Below are 26570 nucleotides of genomic sequence, written 5' to 3' on the forward strand. Positions count from 1 at the left end.
TGATAATATTTATCTTCAGATATAGAGACCTGAATGAGTGAGGGAGCACGCCATGTGATTATCTGGAAGAGACTTCCAGGTGAAGGAACAACACTTGCAAAGGTCCTGGGGTGGGGGTTTGCTTGTGTGTTCAAGGACAGTGAGGAAGCCAGGTGGCTGGAGAGACGTGGGCAGGGACGAGTGGTATAAGAGCTCAGTGAGGTAGAACATTTTGGGTTTTGCTCTGAGATGGGAAATCACTAGAAGCTTTGTTTTTAATTGATAAGAAAAATTTCTCTTTTACATGCCTACTGGGTCATTACCACACCTAATAAAGTTAGCAATATAAATCCTTTACTACTACTTATTGACCAAATCATATTCAAATTCCTTGATTATCTCAAGGGAATCTTTTACAGTTGTTTGATTAAATCGGGATTCACGGTAGGTGGACCACTGCATTTGGGTGTTATATCCTTTAAATCTTTTTGTTTTTTTTCTATGATGGTCCCACTTACGTCCCTGTTCTTTCCAGCCCACTGATTTGCTAGAGAAATATGCTCATTTGTTATGTAGAATGTCCCCCATTCTGGATTTGACTAAGTGTTTATGTGCACATGTGTATGTATGTGTGGTGTCATCTAACATGTTCTTCTATCTCTATATCTTACAAACTGATCTTTAAATCCAGAGAGTTGATTAGACTCAGGTTCAATATTTTAGGCAAGACTATTTCACTCGAACTACTATGCAATTCCTATGCATCGCATCATAGGGCACATAGTGTCCGGCTATATTATTTTAATCAAGTGTTATCAGGCTAATTCATGTATTTTAAGGTTCATCACTGACCTTTCTCCAAATAATTTTAACATCCATCAATGATCACAAACCATGATCCAAGATTTCATTAGGGTTGCAAATTGGTGATACCTTAATTTTATCTTTCCTTCTGCATTTCTTAGCTAAATTCTATTAAACAAAAAGTTTTCCCCACTGCTTACCCTGAAATATAGTTTCAGACAAGATAAGGCAAGGTAAATGCTTGATCCAATATTTACCAATATTCAGAATAATGAGTTGGTACCCTAAAACCTCACTGGAGAGTCTTGAACTGAGGAAAGACCCAATGATCTGATGTCTTAAAAGAATTATGACTTGTGTTGATAAAAGGCCATAGGGAAGCCAAAGGAAAAGCAGGGAGAAAAGTTAAGAGCTCCAGAAAGAATAAACCCCTCTTAGGCAAAACATGATGGTGATTTGACTGGGATGGGAGACCTGCAGCTGTTGAGAAATGATTAAATTGGGGATATATTTTGAAAGTAGGATGTATTGAAAGATTGGAGATAAGGTGGGAAAGAAAGAAGTCAAAGATGACTGCAAGGATTTAACCTAAACAACGGGAAAGATGGAGTTGCCTTCAACTGAAGCAAGCAAGCACATTTTGGCGGGAAATCAATTTTGATTTAAGGTGCCTGTAGTCACTTAAGGGTAGAGGTCTAGTGGCAGTGATGAGTATATGAGTCTGGAGTTCAGAAGAAAGTTTAGGCTGGGGGCATAAATTTGGGATGCATTAGTATAGATGGTATTTAAAGCCATGGGATTAAATGAGATCAGCTAAGAATGAGTGTTGGAGAAAAATAGATACAAGGATTGAGTTCTAATACTTGGTAATAACTGACTTTCAGATGCTTTTTTTGGATCTGATGTTTTCCTTCTAAAGGACGTCCCTCTTTTGTGAACTCTTTTCATCTTTTGCTTTCTTGTTGGCTTGTGAAATTTATTTGTGTATTCTTATTTTTAATTCCTTATCAATTTTAGATGTTACAAATACCTTTTCCTAGTCTATGAACTTTGTGTATGCTGACCTTTATTGTACAGAAATTCTTAATTTTTATCCATCAATATTTTTGCCTTAGGTGTGTTTAGAAAGTCTTTCTCCATCTCCACTAAAATATTCTCCCACGTTTTTAGACAAGCCTTCTTGATTTACCTCTCATATTTAGGTCTTTACTCCAGTCCTTTCCGGATTGGGTTGTGGTGCCACTTTGGTCTCATACTATGTTCTAGTACATTCCCGAATCTGTTTCAGTGTTCCTATTCTATTCCATTTATTTTTCCTTTCCAAACTGTTTTTATACTATGATTTTTGTGGTATATGTTAATATCTAGTATGGCTACTCCCTCCTATTTGCTTTTCAGGACTGGAAAATACATAATTTTTAAAATCAAAGAGTGATAAGTTCATACTAATATTTTTAAATTTTTACTTGTATCTCCTTGCTCTTACACTGAACATTCTAGTTTCTAATCACAAGAACATAATACCGATTTGCTCTTTCCTATAATTTCTGTTCATTTTAATTCCACTGCTTCTTTTATTTCAGCTTTCACGTCCTTAAGAACGAGATGTTTACTAGACACGCATTGTTCCGTCAGTTTGCAGTGCTGGCTGACACATCCTTCAATTATGTTGTAAGTACACACTGGCTAGATGCTCTTTGTCTCTTTGATGATACCTGTTACGTTTCTTTCTGAAGTTAACATTTTTTGAACCCCTGACATTAGAGGCTCTGGAGATAGTACATGAGTCACTCTGCTGAATGCTGATGGCATAAGACAGAGTGTCTGAACCCAAAGAGCTCAATCCAGTGTGAGACATAGATGTGTAAACAAATTGTTACCACACAGTATGGTTGAGCTATAATGGAGGCAAGTGAAAATTTCAGAGGAGGGGGACTCATTTCCCCAGGAGGCATTTATCAACCTGACCATTTGTGTGCGTGGATGGAATGTAGGAACTATCACAGCTCAAGATCCAAGTATCCAGTCACTTCCAAATGGAAAAAGGAGGTAAAAGAATCTGTTCCTAGTACCAAGCCATTCGTTTTGACACTAGAAGTCACCTGTAGATAAAGCCCAATTCTAAAATAGACTTTTTTTGGAAATTGAAGTATAGTTGATTTACAATGTTGTGTTAGTTTCTGGCGTACAGCAAAGTGATTCAGTTATATATATATATACACACACATATATATACACACATATATATACACATACACACATATATATATACATAACTGAATATATATATGTTCTTTTTCAGATTCTTTTCCATTATAGATTTTTACAAGATAATGAATATAGTTCCCTGTGCTATACAGTAGGTCCTTGTTGTTTATCTATTTTATATATACTAGTGTGTATCTGTTTAGTCCCAAACTCCTAATTTATCCCTTTCCTTTTCCCCCTTTGGTAACCATAAATTTGTTTTCTATGTCTGTGAGCCTATATCTGTTTTGTAAATACGTTCATTTGTATTATTTTTTTAGATTCCACATATAAGTGATATCATATGATATAAAATAGACTGTTTTTTTTTGTTTGTTTGTTTTTTGTTTGTTTGTTTTTTGTGGGGTTTTTTGAGGTACGCGGGCCTCTCACTGTTGTGGCCTCTCCCGTTGTGGAGCACAGGCTCCGGACGCGCAGGCTCAGCGGCCATGGCTCACGGGCCCAACCACTCCGCGGCATGTGGGATCTTCCCAGACCGGGGCACGAACCCGTGTCCCCTGCATCGGCAGGCGGACTCTCAACCACTGCACCACCAGGGAAGCCCTAAAATAGACTATTTTTAAAACTGTTTACTTAATGTTTTCACTTGGGAGTTGTAATTGTAAAGGCAAATGATGACCAGTGTAGAAAGATAATCAATAAATTGCACCCAATCAGTAGCTTAACATACTATAAATGCTACTGAGAAACTGCTACACAGCCAAGTGTTCTGAGGACAAATCAGGTTTGTGGAAAAAGTCACAAGAAATATAAATTTTGATTTCCTGCTTCAAGAGGCTTACAATCTAAAATCACTTTCTTTTTAAAATTTTTCCCACAATTTTCACTTTAAGACAGTTTTCTAACTCCAAGTTGCTGCAAGAGATCAAAGAACTTAAGAACATTGGCAAGATAATATTATTTCTAATTTTTAACTAAATTTACATAGCAATAAGAACCTTGCTGAGGATCTTAATAATTGACTCCCCTGAAATGTTCCAAAACTGGTCTACATAGATGGGAATATATTAAGTCTCTTTCTTCTCCTTTTGGTTTTTTCTCTTCTGAACTGAAGGTTACAACTTTAATTGGAGTAATCCTCATTTTAGATATTTAATCAGCTGGACAAATAAAATATTGGAGGACCCAGGAGAATGCTGTGCTACTCAAAAAGCAGGCTTTTTAAGGATTATCTGGTAAAATTTTCTGGTCCAAATTTGAATTGTCCAGGCTTTATGACACAGACTTCTAAAATCTCAAAATTATTCCAGTCCAAGCATAGTAATAGATCCAGTTTTTTCTTGAGAAAAATCTTGGCCCTGCCTCAGATGTTCATGCAATCTATCTTCCTATGGAGGAGAGATGGACTCTATCTAGTCGAGAATACATCTGTGTGCCACTACTTATTTGGGATTCAGGCTCATGAATCCTTATCTATATAGCTACACAGTATATATGCACTCAAGACACTCATCAAAGTGGACAGCGAATATTTAAGAAAAATAGACAGAGGGAAGGGGAGAGAGTGATGAGTGAATGAGTGAATGAACTTTGAGTAAACCAACATTTTCCCTTGGCTCCCTATACTCTAGTCACTTGTCCATTCACAGATATTTGAGTACAAATATGTACCAAGAAGCATGCTTGGGTTGCAAATGTCATCTCCCAGTTTGTGGACAAGGTTTTGGTATCTTTTCATAAATAAATGTTCTTAATCTCAATGTTAGTTTAATAATATTTTCCTTTTTGCCTTTATGTTTTTTTCTGTATTTAAGAAAAACCTTACCTAACCTTTAATCAAAAATATATTCTTTTCTAATGTATGCAAATGTCAAATCACTATGTCGTACACCTGAAACTAACATCATTTTGTCAACTATATTTCAATAATTTAAAAAAACCTAAAAAACAAAAAATATTTTCTTCTCTATAAACTTAAAATTTTTTTCTTGTTTTGCCTTTCATATTTAGAGGTTTAATCCACCTAGATTTGATATTAGTGTACAGAACGGTAGATATCTGATTTCATTTTCTTTTAATATAGATAATCAGCAAATCTAGCACCACTTATTAAAAATTCCATCTTCTCCCCTGATACATAATTCCACCCATTATATATTATAGTAAGGGCTCATATATGTATGAGTCTGTTTCTGTCTATTCTGTCCTACTGTTCTATTTGTCTGTTCTCGCATCAATGTGACACTGGTTTAATACCTATACCTTTATTATAAATCTTTTTCTGATAAAACAAATACTCCTGCCCTGATGTTCTTCAAGAATGCCTTGGCTTTATTGGATCTTTACATTTCCATATAAACTTTAGAATCAGATTGTCAATATTCACAGTATAAAAAAACCCCATAAGAAACAAATTAAAAATTCTATTGGGATTTTGATTAGAAGTGCATTAAATCTATAGATCAGTTTCGGCACAGTTGGCACCTTTTAGGAGCTGAATCGTCTAATCCATAAACAAGTCATAGCTTTTGTTGACAATATCATGTTAGTTTGCATTTTATCTCCGCCGATTCTTTTCCAGAGACTTTTGTCAGTAGTTTCTAGAGGTCGTATATTCTTATACTCTACTGTTGGGGACAGCAAGCTTAATGAAGTTTTCATCTAGATCTCATAATAGGTCATTTTTTAAAGAATATAGTTCTGATTTCAGGATACTGTTTCTTTAACTGACTCTACAGTTTTTTCATAGTCCCTGTTTTATTTACTCTTCTCTCTCATCCTTGACAGGGTGAGGTGTGTTGAAACCCAGTGTTATCAACTGCATTCTCTTGTGTGTTGCTCAAATCTCCCTTTTACATTTCAGCTGGAAGGCAGGTTGATATGCACAGACCCTATTTCTGACCCCAACTTCAGCAGATTTTACCTTTTTCAGCCCTGTCAGAGAGGTGGTATTTTCTTCTACACCCACGGTATGAAACAATGGAGTACATTGGAACTTAAATTCTCAGCAGTCATGCATTGAACACTGGCTTCTTTTACCATCTTTATGAAAGACTTGAAGGCAGTAAGGAAAGAACCATGTGTATATTTAAAAGAGTTTTCTAGACAGCGAAAGGACCATCGGAAGACTCTAAGACAGAAGTGTGCCTGGCATGTTTGAGAAACAACAAAACATCCAGTGTGGCTGGAGCAGAGTGAGCAACGAGAGAGAACAGGAATAAATATGGTTAAAGGGATAATAGGACTTTGATTTTTTTTCTATTACTCTGAGTAAAATTGGGAGCCTTTCAGGGAGAGTTTTCAGCAGAGCAGTAAGACAATCTCACTAACATTTTAAAGGGACAACTCTGGCAGCTATGGAGGCCAGGGGCAGGGAAAGAAGCAGATTAGGAAGCTATTGAGGTGATGCTCGTAAGAGATGGTGTGACTTGGACCACCTTAGGAGAGCAGATGGGCAAAATGGGGCCGACACATGCCTGGAGTACTATGTAGTACTCTGCGGTGCTAGATTTTATGTATATGCAGCAAAATGGATGGACCTTAAAAGCATAGTACTTAGTGAAATTACTTTGTACATAGTCCTTAGTGAAAGAAGTGGAACACACAAGATATGCTGTTTTTCACCCTGAATCTAAGATGTGCTCAACATTGGTTCAAGATTTTATAAGATTCTAAAAGAGGAAAAGTGCTGCCAATCTTACTGTGACGCTCCATCTATTGTCAGATGCATCCTGATTTTAGGGATGTTAAAATATCAGAAGGCTATGCCGTAGAATCAACAAAACAGGATATCACATAATACCATTAGCACAAATTAAAATACATGCACAAAATTACATATTTTTGCAAGAACGTATTCAAATAAAAAATAAAAATAAATATTTAAATGGTTTATTTGGTGAGAGGAACAAAAACAGAGTGGGAGCAAGCTGTGGGGAAATAGAAAAATGCGTGCAAACACACTTACATGTATGTGTGTATACACACATACAAACCAACAAGAGAGAAGCCTTGAGTAGGGAGAACGTCACATAAATTTCCAGGGTGCATCCATGGACCTCAGACCTCTTTTTGATAATCATGCTTGGTGTACTTTTGGTCCTTTTCACTTGTGCATTTTTAATGTCATGATTTACTTTGCAGTATATGATGTTGGTGGCAATTCTGCTTGTGTGCTACTGCTTCTGAACTCCTGGAAGAGATGCTTTTGTTTTTTCACTCTTCAGTTCCTGGGAACCAGGACCATCACTGTGTAGCTTCCAGGAGCTGGGTGGTGCTGGGGATGACCTGGTGGTACCTGACCAGTTACAAGCAGTAAATCCCATATGGCATAGGGATGATCAAAAGGAAGTAGAGTCAGAAGAGACATTAAGGAAAACATTTTTCTTGAATTTTCTCTCAAAGTAGCCTGAATTAGGAAGGGGTCTATTCCTTGGGTTTAAAGGAAAAGATTTCCCCAGCCATATTTGAGCAAATAAGTTAAGAGCATGATTTTCATATCTCAGTTAACTAAGGACTGAAAAACATTCTACATCCATTTGAGGTGGTCATTATTGCCCCTGGATAACACGGTACATACCGTTTGTGTCTTTCAGAAAGTTAATAAACCTTTATTTGTGCAATCCAAAGTGAAATCGGTAACAGCGTCGACATCTTCTGCAAATGTTTATCATGCATCTTCGGTAGGTAGATTATTTTTTCCCTATTTAACATTTAATCAGTCAGTATTATTCAGCCTCAGTAATGAAACGGTTTGGTTTACCTACAGATAGACAACAGGTATGTCGACCTAGACAGGGATCACATATCCCTCCCTCCTTCACCAAGAGGTAAGAATCCTTATTGTTGGAGAAATTGTTCATGCAGGATGGGTAATTAAGATTAATAATGCTTTTCTTTGTTGTCCTGAGATGTTTGGTTTCTGGGTGAATGCATGACTTTTTTCAGCCAATTTATTAAATTAATAGATATGATAAATAAAAGAATGTTAATATGTATTTCTGAATATTGATCTCTGCTAACTGAAAATGAATTGAGTCATACTTCAAAACCAGGAACTGTCTCAGTTGGAATCCTGTTTCTTTTTAATTAAACTGCCAGCAAACCTGGAGCTCCTGTTAAATCCCTATTTTTCCAATTTAATGCTTAGAAGAAGAGGACAACTATTTATAGCATCCTTTATCTCCCATCAGTCCTTGTGCGGCCTCAAATTGGACTCATTTGGAGGTGGAAGTACATTTTGTCCACACGTTTCTGTAAGTCTTTAGGAAACAACCATGCTTGCTTTTCTCTAATAAACAAGTTGGATTAATGAACTGCAACGTTATTTGTTTGAATTATTGATGGTAATCAAAGGGTGTCAGTAATTTCTGTTTTTCATGTCTGGGAATCTTTAAAAGTAGACTTTTATAATGAATCTTTATACAAGGAGGAAGTGTATGATATGAGTTTAAATCCTGGACCCTAATTTTTTTTTTAACATCTTTATTGGAGTATAATTGCTTTACAATGGTGTGTTAGTTTCTGCTGTATAACAAAGTGAATCAGCTATATGTATACATATATCCCCATATCTCCTCCCTCTTGCGTCTCCCTCCCACCCTCCCTATCCCACCCCTCTAGGTGGTCACAAAGCACTGAGCTGATCTCCCAGTGCTATGTGGCTGCTTCTCACTAGCTATCTGTTTTACATTTGGTAGTGTATATATGTCAGCGCTACTCTCTCACTTCATTCCAGCTTACCCTTCCCCCTCCCCGTGTCCTCAAGTCCATTTTCTATGTCTGCATCTTTATTCCTGCTGGACCCTAATTTTAAAATCAACTTTTTGAAAACTAGATTGAGAAAGGAACCTCTCTTCTGGGTCTCCATGCAGTGGAGAGGCTTCTTCTGTAGTGCTTACGGGTATAGATAGTATCTTTTCCGGAGGTGCCTGCCTGGGTGCAGAGGAATCTTTCAGCAGTCACAGTGCTGGCTGCCTCCTGGACTGGCATTTAGGTGACAGTAACACCCAGCCTGGACTCAGTAGCAGCTGCTAGCCTAGGGCATGCAATTTAAAGATATCACCTTTTTTTTTTTTTTTTTTGGCCACACCATGTGGCTTGGGGGACCTTAGTTCCCCAACCAGGGATCGAACCTGGGCCCCCTGCAGTGCAAGTGCAGAGTCCTAACCACTGGAGAGCCAGGGAAGTGCCCAAAGATATCAGCATTTAAATAAGGGACTAGCTCTGTTGAATTGTTGGAAATTCCAACCCATACAGTAAGTTATTTCTAAAATATTACAATGTATTAGGGGAAGAGAGACTCATGATTTATCATAAAAATATAAATTGTTAAATTTGGAACCTGTGTTCCACCTGACATTTTAATTAGAGAGCTTAATTAACAGCAAAAAATTCAATTGACAGTTTTACATCCAAAAGTGATTTTTCTCTGCCAAGCAAACCAGTTTTCAAAGGTCCATTTGTAGTCATACAAACCGACCTTGATGGCCACCTGGGCCATAAGGCAGCTTTGGCCAAAACAAAGTCACTCCCTTTCTTCTGTCCTGAAAATGCAAAGTGTAGAGTTATTTCCACCCTGTCTACGGAAAGCCCTCCTAAAATTCATTAGCCCCCTTTTTTTGCCTTACTAATAAAATTGAAAGTAAATGCTATTTTATGATCCATAATTTTGCAGCATGCCACAAAGCGCATCATTCTGAATACGACTGCACTGCAGAAGAGGCGTGGGTGACAGTGTCACACTGAAAGCCTCTGGGCATAACCCTGACGTTTCTTTCCACAAAACCTCTGATATAACGTTGACATGTCATGTTTTCCCCTCTGAAGACAGTGTGGGGAAATCATCCAGTTAACAAAAGTTTCTGGTTAATTGGGTTCCAGTTAATCCAAAATTGACTAGAAATAAATTTTCTATTTTTAATGGATAAAAAAACCAATACATGAATGCCAGGAGGAAACTGAATTACAAATTCACTAATTGGGGAGTAGATGAATTTTCTCATGAGATATCAACCTTTCACGATTATGGGGACTGAACAGTATTCACACTAGACGGTCAAAGGGCCAAACCATCGTCACAAAACAAATCACTCCAAGCTTCTCAGGTACTTCAGAAGGTGGAGAACCCCCTCAGGCCCCTAGGAAATATTTCAGTACGTTATCAGTGTTTTCAAGCACTAATTCACAAATACATTTTCAAAGAGGTGTTTAGCTACATGGTTCGTACGTACCTGACTTATAGACAAATCTTAATTACTTTCTATAACACGGGGGTAACCTATATGATGACAGAAGCCAAATTCAACCCTGTAAAGTCACTGTGGTATTGAGTTCTGTTTTTTATATTATATAAATAGAATATTAATATTTTAAATACCCTACGAATATTTATCCTCCCTGTTAACAGCATCCTTGGTGTTGCATCAAAGATAGAGGTTCTTACATTGTATTTTCATACCACAAGATACTTTTGAAAATTATGGATAACTACCATTTAGTGGGTGTAGGTACTATTCCAAATGCCTTTTAAGTTTTAACTCTAATCCTCACAAAAACCCTATAAAGTCAGCACTCTTGCTTTCTCAAGCCTTAGAGGAGACAATTGGATTCAGAGGGGTTTAGTAAGCTGCCAGGTTTATGACCACAAATAGATTATTAATTTATAAATAAGGCTGGGTTCAGACCCAGAGAATGTGGCCCTAGAGCCCAGGCTTGTCACCACTCAATTATATTGACTTGCCCCAAGACTCACACATGACAGTGTGTGATCCCATTTTCAACAACACACAATGGGAAAACGTGATGTAGCAGAAAGGCTTTGGAGGTGGACAGACTTCGGTTCCTGTCTCATTCCAGTCACCCCCTGGGTAACTTCATTCAGCTCCCTCTGCTGTGTAAAATGAAGATGGCGACCCCACCTCCTAGCTTTGTTATGAGGATTAAACGAGGTGAAGTGCCTAGCTAACCCCACCCCTGCCTCTCCTCCTGAGCTGTGGATAATATAATCCCTGGGTTCCCAAAATAAAGTCAGGCAAACCTGCTTTCTAATCTACTACACGAGAGCTATAATGTCCTCAGCAGTAGGCTAGTGATTTAAAAGAACTGGTCTCTCCTTTAATTCTTTAGTAACTAATTGTCTACCAAGCATAAGAAAGAATAAAATTTGTCACTGGTATCAGATCATATGGTAGATATTTTGAAAAGAGCAAAATAAAACAAAACATAACTTAAAACAATGTTATATCAGGTGATATATCTTTCCTAAGCAAATTGAAATTAACTTTTTGTTATGTTGCAAGCTTTACTCCAAAAAATTCTAGCAAGAACAACAGAGAGTTATTCTTGCAACAAAGAAAGTTTAAGAGATAAATAAATCCTCATTAATATAAGGGAATAAAAAAATGAGGTACCGTACTATCTGCAGAATTTCAAAGCTGTTTTTTTTACACAGTAGTAATTATCCCAAAAGATCCCAGGTAACATTATTAATTTGTTTGCTACTTAACTGTGATAAAATTTGGGATCTGAGCTGCCCATTGTGCACTGTGCACTGCCACAGATTTTATGTACTTAAGAAGACCTTTCTCACAGTCCAGTAATTAGGTACTATTGACATTGTAATCTTTGAAAATGTTCCTAATGATCCCCAAAGACACAAATCTCATAGATAAAACCTCAAAGTAACAGTGACCCTTTAAGTGGCTTGTCAGTAAGAGAAAGCTCAAACATAAATATCTGAAACACAGGAGACACCCAAATTTAAACCTAGATTACATTGTATTGTTAATTCTCTCAGACTTTTAGGGAAGAAACATGGAAGAAGTGATTTTAAAGGCTTTTAAAGAATAGTAGAACAATCGCAATACATTGGATAGGATTTTAAAACCTTTCTTTTCGCCCTTTGAAACTTTGGACCTGAAAAGTGTTTTTTTTACTAAGTGTATTATCCACCAATTTATAAAAATAAATATAAATTGAAAGTGGAGTTCAGTTGACCCTGTTTTTGTTTTAAACACAAAAATAATTTTAAAAATCACACAAGTAATTGGAATTTAAAAGATAAAAAGGAAAGCATTTTAGGCATAAGTGTTAGCATTGTTTTACATATTGTTTCTAGACTTCAGCTATAATTAATATAATTTACTAAGGTATTCATATTCAAATGCATATTTTACAGTATTACCACATATACCACATACATACATAATATATAACATCACTTAGCATGTAATTGATGGCTATTAAAAATGTTAAAATAGGACTAACCTGATTTACTAAATATAATGTATTAAGGGGTCTGTTAATGTTTATGATGTCACTGCCACCAACTTTTCTACTTCCCTTATTGTCACCAATTACCTGTAATTCAAATGTTGTATTGCTAAGTTATATACGTCATCCTTGTCTTTGAGATTTGGGCCGATTCTCAACTACCTTTCCTTAAGAATTTGCCTTGCTCTTTATGCCTGTGTTCTAGAGATATTTTCTATTCGAGGCATGGGATTTAGGATATTAAATGACAAATAAAGCCTGGAAGATCAGCAGTGTGTCTCTTAACATACCTTTCCAAATACAGGGAATTCTCAATGGCATAGAAAAGAGCCATGACCAACTGGATTCGAGAATTAATCTGAAGTTCTCTATCCAACTGAAGCTTTGTCCATTGGTCAAATAGGGAATTGAAAAATGTGACAAATGAAAACAGATAATACATGCTTTGAAAATAATGTTAATAGTTGAAACAAGTAGGCAGGCAAAGTACTCTGAATTTGTAAGATCATAACAACTTAGTAGGAAAAAAGGTCACAACTAATACATATTAAAAGTGTACTTTATTAATTTGATGGACTATCTTGTATTAATTCAGTCTAGTGATGCTTTTAAGTGTTTGTAGACAATGTTTCATTGAATAAATGCCACTAAGCATATTCCTAATTATGCCCCAAATTGGTACTCAGAGGTCTCCAAAGCATGTAGCATGAGGCAAAGATGGTTTCTGGTGTGTGTTATTATTCAGTCATTGGGCCATGAGTTGGATTCCAGCAGCCTTTCTGGATCCTGTGGCCACTGATTTCATCCCAAACCTCAGCTGCCCATTGCTGCCCAGTCATTATAAACCATATAAGCCTTTTATGGTGGTAACAAAATATTGAGAGAGGTTTTAGTGTTGAGTGAGTATTAATTTTTAAATTTAGGAATGGTTCTGTTAGAGAAATGACAATGTTACAAGATGTGTATGGATTCATGCAAATTCATGGACATATCAAGTTGCACCCTTAAGTGAACTGGGAGTGACATCTTTGCATGTGAAGGATACCATGTAAATATTCCTTTCAATGGGAGGAACCCCGAGTTTGGAATTTGAGGGAATAAACTGAGATCAGAAAAGCAGATATTTATGTCAGTGTAGAGAAGTGTCACTGGGCTTCAGTCCTCAGCCTTTCCTGTTCCCGGCTGGTTCAGATTCTTTAATGCATGTTCCTTATCTTGAATGAAATGATCACATGGAAAAAAAGTAGGTCATAGGAAGAAGTATGTTGTATACTATTACATGCTACACAACTGTAAGCTAGAGTGACAACTATCAAATAATCTTATTATTTGTGTTTACATATCAGTAAGAATGAATTGAGGAAGGGCTTGTTGACTAATTTAGAAACTATTTTTTTGTTTTTTATGAAATATTTCAAATATTCAGAAAACACAGAATTACATGTTGAGTACCCATTGCGTATGTGTATGTTTTAGTATATGTGCATGTTAAAAAGTATCATTACTTCAATAATTTGTTTAGTGAGGACCTATTGATGATAAATTCTGTTTGTCTTAATTTTATCTCCCTCTTGAGGGTAGTTTAGCAAGATACGATATTCTGGGTTGGCAGTTATTTTTTCCTCCACATTTTGTTATTATACCATTGCCTTTGAGCCTCTGCTCAGGCTTCTTGAAGTTTGTTGTAGATTTGTCAACCATTTGTGGTCATTTAAGTTTTCTTTATGTAGCTTTTAAGGTTTAGTCTTTATTCTTGATGGTCTGTAGTTTTACTGTAATGTACTCATTCTATAAAATGTATTTAATCTTGATCAATATTCAGAGTACAATTTGGATCATTCATATCTTTCTTTACTTCTAGAAATTTCTCAGCCATTGTCTTTTCAAATATTGCTTGTGTAACATCCTACACATTATTTTCTTCTGAAGCACCTCACAGTCTCTTCTCATGCCTCTAATCTACATTTTCTAATTTTTGTGTTTATTTCTCTGTTGTGCATATGGATGGATTTCTTGATGTTACCTTCTCCAATTTTCCAATCCTCTCTTCATCTATGCCCAATTTAGCCCATGTTTTAGTTTTATTTTAGTGACTTTTTTTATTTCCCAAGACTTTAAATTGATTCATTTTCAGAGCCACCAGTTCTTATTTTATCCTGGCCTGTTTTGCATCATAATTTATTTGTTTAGTGGACACAATCAATTATTTCTGTGAGCATACTAAACACACATTTTAAAATCTTTGTCAAACTATTTCACCAACTGAAATTAATCTGGAGTGAATTCGTATTCTGATAGCTTATCTTTCTGTTGTCTTTCCTAGCATTCCTTTCCTTTATTTATTTTGGAATTTTGGTTTACAGGGTCAAGTTTCTCTGTCTCATTCATATTCATTCTCTCTCTCTCTCTCTCTCTCTCTCTCTCTCTCTCCCCCCCCTCCCGCCACCGGAATGCAGTATTTCCTGAGTACAGTTTGGTAACTGCACCCACTTCCGCCACTCTCACTCCCAGTCTACAGCCAGTTCTTATAAGTTTGGGGGTGCCTGTCCTGCTGTGACAATAGGGTCTTGAAGCCTTTAAGCCATCAGGTCACTTGGCTCAGTTCCTGTGAGTGAAGTAAGTTTTGCCTTTGAGCCTCCCTAAGCCCAGAGCTTTCTAAAAAGCCATAGTAGCCCAAGGTTAGAAACTTTTTTTTTTCTCCCAATTTCCTTTCATTCATGCTTCTGTCTTTGAGGAGTGGTTTGTTCTTTCACCCAACATGGAGCACATTTAGCCTCTGTCACCAAAAAGGAGCTTTATTCCTGGCTGTCATTGTGAATTTCTGCAGCTGGAATTACACAGGTCTGTGGTTTCAGCCTGTGTATGAGTGCTAGGGCTGCCATAACCAAGTACAGAAACTGGTTGGCTAAACCACAGAAATTTGTGGTTTCACAGCTCTGGAGGCTGGAAGTTTGAAATCAAGATGCCAGCAGGGTTGGTTCTTTCTGAGGTCTGTGAGGGGGAACCTGTCCATGCTGCTCTCAGAGCTTCAGGAACCTCACGTGTTCCTTTGCTTGTAGATGGTGGTCTCCTCATGTCTTCACACAGTCTTCCCTCCGTGTGTGTGTATCTGTGTCCAAATTTCACCTTTTTATGAGGATGAAGACATATTGGGTTAGGGTCCATACTAATGACCTCATCTTAACTCAATCATCTGCAAAGACCCTATTTCCAAATAAGGTCACATTTACAGGTCCTGGCAGTTAGGACTCCAACGTCTTTTGGGGGAAACACAATTCAGCCCATAACAGCCTTGTTCATTGTTTTACATTTCTTTACCTGAGAAAAGTTTATCTATTTATCCCAGTATGTCTTTGCTTTGGGGGGTTTTTTAATATTTATTTTATTAATTTATTTATTTTGGGCTATGTTGGGTCTTCATTGCTATGCACAGGCTTTCTCTAGTTGCAGGAAGCAGGGTCTACTCTTCGTTGTGGTGTGCAGGCTTCTCATTGCTGTGGCTTCTCTTGTTGTGGAGCACGGCCTCTAGGCACGTGGGCTTCAGTAGTTGTGGCATGCGGGCTCTAGAGCACAGGCTCAGTAGTTGTGGCTCACAGGCTTAGTTGCTCCGCGGCATGTGGGATGTTCCCAGACCAGGGCTCGAACCCATGTTCCTTGCGTTGGCAGGCAGATTCTCAACCACTGCGCCACTAGGGAAGACCCCCAGTATATCTTTGGAGTTTTTTCTTTTTAAATTGTTATTTATCATGTCCATACAGTGTAATAAATCATGAACTTGGTATATTGTACTTCCTTCTCCCCCCACCAAAAAATTCCTATATGTTCAAACCAGTTCTCTTCATGTTTCTAGACCAAAGACCCTTCATTTGATTTCAGGCCTACCTTATGTATACAGTCTATTCTAAGAACACTTCTCCTTTGTAAACAATGGCCCCACTTCTTATTATCTTATACATCAAAAGCACGTATTAAATATCTACCATTTCTTGAAAGAACATTTTAAAAGTCTCTGTTGCACCTTAGTAAAAGTCCTTTCCCCCGGTGTTCTGTCTGTGAAATAGGCAATAAGTTACCTTTGCTGGAAAAGGATGTGTTATGGGTTGAATTATGTCCCCCCCCTCCCAAAAGATATGTTGACACCCTAACCCTGGTTCCTGTGAATGTAACCTTATTTATAAAATAGGGTCTTTGCAGATTTAATCAAGTTAAGATGAGGTGATTGGGGTGGGCCCTAATCCAATATGACTGGTGTCCTTATAAGAAGAGGGAAATTGGGGGCTTCCCTGGTGGTGCAGTGGTTGAGAGTCCGCCTGCCGATGCAGGGGACACGGGTTCGTGCCCTGGTCCGGGAAGATCCCACATGCCACGGAGAGGCTGGGCCCGTGAGCCATGGCCCCTGAGCCTGCGCCTCCGGGGCCTGTGCTCCGCAACGGGAGAGGCCACAACAGTGAGAGGCCCGCGTACCACAAAAAAAAAAAAAAAAAAAAAAAAAAAGAGGGAAATTGGGACACACACACACAGGGAGAATGCCACGTGATGAAAGAGATAGCGATTGGAGAGGTGCAGCTGTAAGCCAAGGAACCCCAAGGATCTACAGCCACTACCAGAAGTTAGGAAGAGGCAAGGAAGGATTGTACTCAGAGTTTGAGAACGAGCAAGGTCCTGTGAACTCCTGGATTTCAGACTTCCCGCCTCCAGATCCGTGAGAGAATAAATACGTGTTGTTCTAAGCTATATGGTTTATATTACTTTGTTACAGCAGCTCTAGGAAGCTAAAAGCAGGATGGCAATTTGATAATTTCCATGACATCCACATTCAATAGATAGACAGCCACCATCCCAAGTGAGTTCAGGGACCTTGTGTTTCCAGTTGGCATTACATCGTAGGGTAAGGAGTTCTGCCGTTGACGTCTCGAGTAACGGAGACATCTCCCTGTGATTGATTAGAAAGCTCCTTCCTCCAGCTTCACGGTATGTTGTCGTTTTAAGGAATCAAATATGATAAGGCTTGTGTATAACTGTGCCTGCCACTTGCCAGGCATTCAGTAAGTGATCAATAAATGTTGAATAAAATTGAGTCTGACGTTCACGTCACATCATAATTGTATGAACTTGGGTAACAACCTAACGTCCCTGTTTGTCCTCTGGCTGAAGAGTCCCACCGCGTCCCGGAGCTCTCCTCCTGTAATCCCGTCGACGCCGCCTTCTTTTCTTACTCATCCCCTCCCGTCCTCTTAAGGCAAGCGCCCTCTGGTGCTCCTTACCTTTAATGTCAGCCCTCCAGAGAGAAATCGGAACCTGCTCTCTCTCCTTCTCTAGCCCCAGATGACTCCACTTGCTTTCCGCTCTGCGTCTCCCTGACACTGTTCCTCCCTAGGGCACCCTCCCTAGCGAATCCTTCAAATGTGAAATAGTTTTCAGTTCCTCCAGTGTATCCCCTGGCACTGGGCCACACCCCTTGCATTCTGTTACTAATGAGCATCCCTTAACTGTTGAAATGCTCTCCTCTTTTTTTTTTTTTTTTTTTTTTGTGGTACGCGGGCTTCTCACTGCTGTGGCCTCTCCCGTTGCGGAGCACGGGCTCCGGACGCTGATCGGCAGGCGGACTCTCAACCACTGCGCCACCAGGGAAGCCCGAAATGCTCTTCTCTTGACTCCAAGACACCAACCTGTTCTTGTTCTCCTCCTACTTCTCAGAACATCCTTCTCGGTCTCTCCTGGTTACTCAGTTCTGCCCCCGCTCTGAGCATTAAGTGTTGGGGTCACTAAGGATTTCATTCTTTGATTCACTTTTACACACTTTGTTATTCCTCTGCATCCTTCAGTAAATGTCTATGGCTTTCAGGATAAAACCAAATTCTTCAGTTTAGCATATAAGAGCATGCATAATCCCTGCCTCTCCCCTACATGAGCACTCTAATCTAGTCATAACAAATGACTTGCTGTTCCCCACTCTTCCATGCTATTCCATGCTTCTGTGCCTTCAGACATGCTTGCACCTAGGTGGTGGGTCTTGTGCCTGCTCTTGCTGGGGCTTGCTTATATTCTACAGTTAGCTGGCTGTCGGTGGCCTCAGGCTGTCCGTCTGCTGGGCTGACAGGCGCAACCACATCTTATATTTCTCATCATTGATCAGGCAAACCTGGTCTTGCTTTCATGGTGGTGTCAGGGTTCTCAAGAACAGGAAAAAAGAGTAAGCGCCAGCGCACAAGGACGGTTGAAGTTTGCTGACACCACATTGGCTTCTGTCGCATTAGTCAGAGCGAGTTTCATGACCAAGACTGGTCAATGTGGAGGCAACTGGAAAGGCTGTGGGTACCGAGGGGCCCACACTTCTTAACCTTATAGGTTTCACCTTCTTTTTGTTAATTCATTCATTTATCTATTCATTCCACAGACTTTATGAGCACCTACTAGATTTTACTTTTTTAAATTGAAGTACAGTTAATTTACGTTGTGCTAGTTTCTGGCATACAGCAAAGTGATTCAGTTATACATATGTATATTCTTTTTCATATTCTTTTCCATTATGATTTATTACAGGATATTGAATATAGTCCCCTGTGCTTTATAGTAGGACCTTGCTGTTTATCTATTTTATATATAGTAGTTTGTATCTGCTCATCACAAACTCCTAATTTATCCCTTCCCCACCCCCATCCCCCTCTGGTAACCATAAATTTGTTTTCTGTGTCTGTGAGTCTGTTCCTGTTTTGTAAATAAGTTCACTTGTATCATATTTTGGATTCCACATATAAGTGATATCAATGGTATTTGTCTTTCTCTGTCTGACTTACTTCACTTAGTGTGATCATCTCTAGGTCTATCCATGTTGCTGCAAATGGCAGTGTTTCATTCCTTTTTATGGCTGAGTAGTATTCCACTCTGTATATATACCACAGCTTCTTTATCCATTCATCTGTCAATGGGCAGTTAAGTTGCTTCCATGTCTTGGCTATTGGAAATAATGCTGCTATGAACACTGGGGTGCATGTATCTTTTCGAAGTAGCGTTTTGTCTGGATATATGCCCAGGAGTGGGATTGTTGGATCATATGGTAACTGTGAGCACCTACTATAAACAAAGACTTAGGCGAGGCACTGAGGATGCAGAGAGTCTTCTCAGTGCTTGAAATTTCTATTCTAAGACGGACACTCAAAAGATTAGCACATTCAATAAAAGTAATGGCAGTATTTACAGAGGTCCCACGAGGCGAGGTGAACCTGAAAATGCCTCTCTGCATTTGTCACCATTTCCGCAGAAACTGCTACCTCGTGAAAATCAGGATTAGCCATTAGCAGCCCCTTCCCTCATAAAGATCATAAAAAGCCAAAATACAGAAATGATGTTTAAAGTATTTTCAGTGTGTAAATTTTTTTAATTGTAATTGAAAAATTACTATATTTCTTTGGTAGCCTATAAATTCAAGCCATGGGATTGTGTGAACACAGCATTTCCTCTAAATATCAAATGTGGGCTAGAGGAGCAGTTAACATTTTAATCCTCCTTGCTTGTTTATAGGAACAAATTTGCTTGCAACTTCAAATTCACACTTGTGCAAATAAATTACAAAGACCAAAAGTGCAAATGAAAAATCCCTTTTCAACTAACTATGAAGCTTCCATATTAGGTATAATGATTTTTCTCTAGGATTAGGACAGATTGCATGGGGAGCCCAGGCTTTCATAAAGAGGGGGGTGGGGAATTGACTTGGGCCTTCATTTTCTCACAAAAGACACAATGAGAAGCGCATCTGTGAACATTGCATAATTTGTTATGTTCTACAAAGAGGTGGGTTTTTGTTATACACATACCAGAGCTATTTGGTACTGTTTCACCAATGATCTCTATTCAGGTCCAGAAAAGAAATTGGCCTCAGAAGAGTGAAAGGAGAGTAAATTTTTCTTTAAAAATTAGATACAGATTATCGCTTCAAAATGCAGGAGGGAATTTTACAAGTGACGGTGCACTGATTAGCTTTCCAATGGACACCCAGTCCTTTATGAATCGCATACTAGCTGTGGTCAACTGTGACCAATGTGGTTTATTACTCTCCCGAAGAGTTGAACTGGGATTACCCATCTAATTTAATTGAGAAATGTTGGGTGAACTTGAACTGTTTCATGGACATGAATGACCAGAGAATTTATTTGATAAGACATTAAAGGCTGAATATGGTAGCTATCTCTTTGATGGTTTGATACAGTCATTTCTTTAGTTCATTAGCAAATCTCTCATAGATTTTTGTTGTTGTTATTATTCTTCTGGGGATTACATGAGCAGCCAAAATGGAAAAGGAGAAAAACGTTTCTGTACATCATTAGAAAAAAATTTTAAAACTTACCTTTATCGGTAAATATTCATGACAGTTTTTAATGTAGTCTGAAAAGTGACATCAGCTTTTAAGTAAAGGAAGCTAACAGTAGTAAAATTGTGGGAAAATTAATAAATCCACTGTATTTTCACGTGATAGTCCCTAAATTATTTTTAAATATTGTCTTCTGATTTCATTTATTAAGGGGGAAAAAAGATGTCAGGAAGTTAACATGTTATTCACCAGCATCCTTTGCATTTTCTTGTAAACTGGGCAGTGTGAGCTTTTATTGCTGGCATCTCAATGAAACGTTTAAGGTAACTTTACCATTAGCAGAGCACACAAGGTAGCATCAGATGAAAAGGTGCCTTCTCTTCTTATGTCTGCTAACGTTAACATAAATTCTGCTGTATTCCCAATGACAAGCGCTAAGGTGTAATGTGGATGTTTGCATCTTTTCTTAAACTGTATTTAAATGTGATATCTTTTAAACTACTCACAGAAACTCAGAGATGGAAACTCTTTAAGAATAAATTACAAAATCACACCTCATATTCCTAGTGACTCTTTAAATGGAATTTTTCATTGAAACTTTGTCATTAAAATAGGCCTTTGGTTGTGCCCATACAAGCATAATAAATTGTATATGTTTGCGGTACTGAATGACTCTTGCCCATATGCTGCACTGCAAAGCTACATGAATAAGGCATTTACCAAATCAGGCCCACCACATTAAACAGAAAAACAATCTTTATTCATGGTAACTTATCAGTTTCAATTAATCAACCTTAACAATGGAAATTCTGATGTGTTCAAGCAACTTGAAAGCAATAGGTCATCTTGAGGGCAGCCATGTTGTGTCTTTGTGCCTAAGGTTTCAAACAAAGAGACATCTCCAATAAATATACATGCATATACATACATACATGTGCATATATATATGTACCAATGGATGGTCATATCTATGCCGGGTCACGCCAACCAAAATGCATGTTAAGTATTTAAGACTTTTATCATAGCAAATGTAATTATTTTCCTCCAAGTATTACTTTTTGAGCTCTGCAAGTGTAAACAAAAGGAAAGAAATTTCCATTGGATGACCATCCTTTCAGTTTCTGTGCTGCTATGTGAATAGCATTGTGCAAACCATTCCAATGGTTTTGAAAAGGGGTAACCATTGGTTTGATTTGGTTACACGGTTTAGTAAAGAGCTCCCTCCCACTGCCTTAGGGTCTGTGAAAGGTCTGTGACCTGTTTAGAACTGCCAAGTGAAATGTCATGTCGCCCCTCCCAAATGGGAGTATCTGCATTCATTTGATCAGTATAAAAAATGATTGGGGATGGCGAGATCAGTGCTTTTGAATTGCAATTTATAGCAGTTTACAAAAATGCACATTGTTGGAAAAGAAAACATGGAAGTGTTTCTTTCCAAATTGCATTACCTGTGAAATGTCATTAGTCTTTTAAGGATATTTACATCCTTTTTTAAAATTATTATTTAGGAGACTTACTTCAGCTAAAGAAAATCACATTTTTATTATAATTTTTAAAACTTGTATTTTGGTTCTAGTAGCAGAATTTAAGGAACACAGTGTGTCCACCTTCTTAGGATAAACATAATTTGTTATCATTTCCGCTTATTCATTCTCTGAGATGGTCTTTGCTAATCCGTTGCATTAGCGGAGGATTCCCAATTATCTTTCCCAGATTCTAGAGGAGTCATTTGCTGGTAAATGCCTTGTCTGCTGATTTCTAATAGGGAATCTGAAACCACAGGTATATTTAATTCTACTAGGTCTCCATTATTCTTTCAGTGGTTTACTACTGAAACTTCTTTGTTGGATGAATACTTTCTAAATTATGTTTACCCTTCGATTCATCTACATGTATGCACAGTTTCATAAAAGGAATGTTATTTCTTTTCATTAAATTCATACAAGAGTACATGAACTTTATCCCAAAAGTTAAGGTAGGCTGTTCCAGTTCATAAGTTAATGCAGCCACCTGGGTCTCTGGGATCCGGAAGTGCTGAAAGCTCCATCTTCTTCAACTTAGGCAGTGGGTAGAATCGGACATTATTTTGAAGATTCTTCTTTTAGTAAGAAAAGTTACCTTGGGGAAGGGGCCTTAGAACTTCCCTGGCTGATATTGGACGAGAGAAAGAGGGGCCCTGCTTCAGAGAATACTTGACCCAGATACACTCCCTAGCACTCCACTTTGAACCTCCCAACCATTGAAAGCTGAGCTTGTCGCGTTTTTATCTTTGTTCATGTTAAGCCTTGGAATGACAGCCTGGCTCTGTGTCCCCCTCTTCCACTGCCCCGGCTGTGAGTGTCCACATTGACACCTACCGGTGACCGCAGGCTGCAAGTCTTTGTTGCCTTCTCCACGCTCCTGGCTTTCACTGGGGTTAGCTTGGGGCCTTTGTTCCCCTTCAAAGCTGGAACATCATATCCCATGTTGTGGCTTTGCTGTCTCAGACCCCCAACGCTTTCCTCACAATTTACACACCAGGTAAATGTCCCTCCCTACCGAGCAGAGAGCCCAGCCTGGGGCGGGAGGTGGGGGGATCAGGGAGGGCAAACCTCCCCACGCCCCAAATTCAGAACCCCGCCCAGTTGATTGTCTTCTCTCCTCATTCATAATTTGCTGTTTCATAAAGAGGAAAGATTGAAAACGCAAATGGAAATGTAAACCTTAGTCAGATCCTAGGACCCAAACACAAGACAACCCCTGCCTTGTTTTATTCTCTTACGATGGCTCGTAACTCCTGAGTCAGAGGAAGGTCGGTTACCGGCCTTGGTCACAGGCACCTCAGACCATTTCTCCAGTCTGGGGCAGCAGGAAAACTACCTCAGGGGAAAACTTGACGGGCACATGCTATTTTGAAGGCCAAGGAGGATCTGGCTGCCTGCCTGACCTGTCCTCACCCCCTCGTCGAGGTTACTGAAGAGGCCCCCCAGCCGGAGCCAGGCCTGGGAGGCTCCGCTGAAAGGGAGGGAAAGAGCTATGGGTGGGGAGTGGTTTATGTACAGAAGTGAAACAAACTTCACATCTCTTCGTCTCTCCCTATGTTTAGTGAGGCTGTCAGAAACCCTGGAAGAAGAGCCTTTGGAGAAGCCGTCGATGCCCCAGAGCACCCCAGTGAACGACACAGATGCTCCTGAGCAGGCACCGGACACTGGGCTGCGCAGAGCGGGACCCCAGGAAGAGGGCCCTCCCCATCCTGGCGTAAGGACTGCCTCCCTGACAAGGGACACCATCTCCAAGGCGTTTCTAACATAACTGTTCCGTCTCTCCACATGTCGCACACGCGCTGGAGCACCACGCTTGAAGAGAAGGCCAAGTGCGCACTCTGTGCGCACCTTTCCAAGCTCAGAAGGAAACCCCGCTCGCTGGCGCTTGGTGAGCGGGGCGCACAGACCCTGAGCAGCCGCCAAATCCATCCAGGCGCTTCCTGGGCTCAGCGGGGTGCCCCAACGCCTTAGTGTGGGAAGGAATGGACTTCAATTAAAATGATAAAGTGTAAAGTTTGAGGCACTAACCCTGTGTCATTCCCTCTCTAATCCACTCCGTCTCTCTCTAACACGAGTCGAACTGATTTGCTGCCAACTGATCCCATAAAGGCGAACCAGGAAACCTCGAAGGGGATTTTAAATTTCCTCTAAGGAGGTGCACTCTGACATAGGCATGGGACTCCCAGACGTATCTTAAACGCCGTAAACAATCCTTTAGTAAGTGTGGAAACTCTTTGGAGTAGTGCTTCCAGGTAAGGATCAAGATAAAGATTTACATATCTATTCTTTCCGGAATGTCAGGTACCATTTCCTGAAAGACCGGTTTGCTTTCTTCCCGGCGCAGTGGTCAATTCGGTCCTTTCTGTTCCCTTGACTACAAGTCAGGCCCAGTCTGCAGCCCAGTTTCAAGACAGTAGGCTCTGGATTGCAGATTTCTAAAGCTGTTTATTAAATCTCAAGAAGTATATTTGTGGTAGCTGTCACATAAAGCTGATATACCCTGGTGCAAATGAAAGCTACAGAGGTGAGTTATTTGTGCGTAAAAGGCACTGGATTTAATTGGAGAGAGACGTGTTTAACTCGAGTACATGGGGTGGCATAGCGCGGTGGAGCATTATTCGAGCTTCATCTACTATGCACTATATGCCACCGTCTCCAAAGGAGTGTTGCCCTAGAAACTTGTTTTAAATCTGCTATATATCAACACCTTTTTTTTAGCAGTCCTTGGCTGAATTACAGTTACACAGTTTGGCGCTTCTTTCAAATTTCCTCCCATCAGTTTGGCTAAAGAAAGGAATTTTTCTCCTTTAGAAATGAATTGGCTTAATTAGTAAGTAGATTAATGGCAATTGCTGGTGAGTTGGTTTCCAGCAGAGTTTCACCAGAGAGGGTTAATCGGAGTCAGGTCTGGAATCTTTCCCAGAACTGGCTGCCAGCCATTTCCACCAACCAATCAACCCTACAAGAAACGGAGGAAATGAAATAGAATTTATATTCTCTGTGCTATTATCCTGGACAGAAATTCCTTGGAAACAGTCTTCTGGCTGGGTGTAGAATAGACTGTTTCATGTCAGAATTTTCACAGAAACCTTGAAAAGTTTCACCTTCAAGATTTATCTGGGTACCAAAGCAGAATTTCACATGGCACGAGTGTCTCCAAAGAACACCGAGGGCACATTGGAAATGCCTGAGGCTCTTAAGTCAATTTCAGGTTTTACAGAAGTTGCACAAACCTCCTAAGTCCCACCCTAGATCTTAGCTACTAGAAGTCTTTACAAAGTTTAGTTGTATGTTTTGCAGCCTTTTCACTTATTTTTTCCATAGTGATAAAAAATGCATTCATAGTTTAACTTGCAGCTGCATTACTCTTGCAAAAAAAAAAAATCCCTGCTGAGAAATGCATATAATAGGAAAAACAGATCGGCTGGACAGCAGTGTAATTAATGCCAGAAAGGGCTGAGGCCGGTTTCATAGTTTGTCTTTTGAGGATATCACGACGAGACCTGGTGAAAAATGACGCATGCTTTAGCATTTCAGAAAGCTGGCAACTGGCAGCGCTTTTCCTTTTTTCTTTGACTTTCTGCCTCAGAACAAAGAGGTCGGCAGAACTAGCTAGGTTGTAATGAGTTCTATGTCCCTAGCACATTAAGTGCATCATGGAAACATATTGTATCGAAATAGTTTGGAGGAGAATACCGGGGATGAAAGAGAATGGGTGCTTTGATCAGCTCCCTGGGGTCCTGAGCGCGCACAGACTGACTTGCAAGGCGTTATTCAGCTGGAGCTAGACACACTTACAACACCATTCAAAGAAATTTGCATATCTGTAATTTATCACATTGGTCCAGAACATTTTCGCAAGGTAAATAAAAGTTGGCTGAATAAAAAAATCAATCATCGCAGATAGTGTGCAAACTGTGAAGCCTATCTCCATTAAAAACATAAATAAATATGTCCATAAAGCATGACGACTTAGAGGCTGACTTTATTATAAAATGTCCTTAGAGCAACAGGTTACACTGACAAAGACAAGAGTGGCCACAATTTCTTTGCACTTGTACTTTAGGGGAGTGCATTTGCAGCTTCCCACTAGAATAAAGGCAGAAAGTTGAAGAGATGTGTGTGGCTATAACCAACCCCGTGACATGCAGAGAAAAATTTGTACACACTTTGAGGAGATGTGAAAGATGGCTCAATCTCCTTGGTGTCTGCAAATGCTAAGGTTAAGTCTCATTTCTTCTCCTGTTGATTTCATTGCCAGGCCCTGGTTGCTGAATTTAGAAGCTCAAGAGGATGAAATGTCCTGACATCCGGTCAATAGGAAAACTTGCTTTGGAGTGCCCCATGAGAACAAGTGAAAATTTAACAGGCAGGCATTGTTCTGAGTTTTTAAACAACCCAGTTAAACAGCAAACAAGAATCTTCAACTTGACCTTGAAAAAGGCTGTGTGCCTGCAGATAATCTATCAAACAAC

General features: G+C 39.2%; 1 protein-coding gene across 1 annotated transcript in view; it reads left to right on the top strand.

Moving 5' to 3' along the window:
- LOC307049470 (uncharacterized protein C10orf67, mitochondrial) overlaps nucleotides 1-24118 on the top strand; it is a gene marked incomplete at its 5' end in the record, with an annotated part of 113038 nt that extends 88920 nt beyond the window's left edge. Inside the window, 4 exons of the mRNA XM_079699049.1 lie at nucleotides 2367-2454; nucleotides 7587-7673; nucleotides 7760-7820; nucleotides 23658-24118. Coding sequence (XP_079555175.1) covers nucleotides 2367-2454; nucleotides 7587-7673; nucleotides 7760-7820; nucleotides 23658-23863 — 442 coding nt within the window. The 3' untranslated portion in view covers nucleotides 23864-24118. The remainder of the gene's footprint in view (nucleotides 1-2366; nucleotides 2455-7586; nucleotides 7674-7759; nucleotides 7821-23657) is intronic.
- Nucleotides 24119-26570: the final 2452 nt, after the last annotated feature.

The sequence above is a fragment of the Hyperoodon ampullatus genome (genome assembly GCF_949752795.1).
Source record: "Hyperoodon ampullatus genome assembly, chromosome: 3".
Classification (NCBI taxonomy): domain Eukaryota; kingdom Metazoa; phylum Chordata; class Mammalia; order Artiodactyla; family Ziphiidae; genus Hyperoodon; species Hyperoodon ampullatus.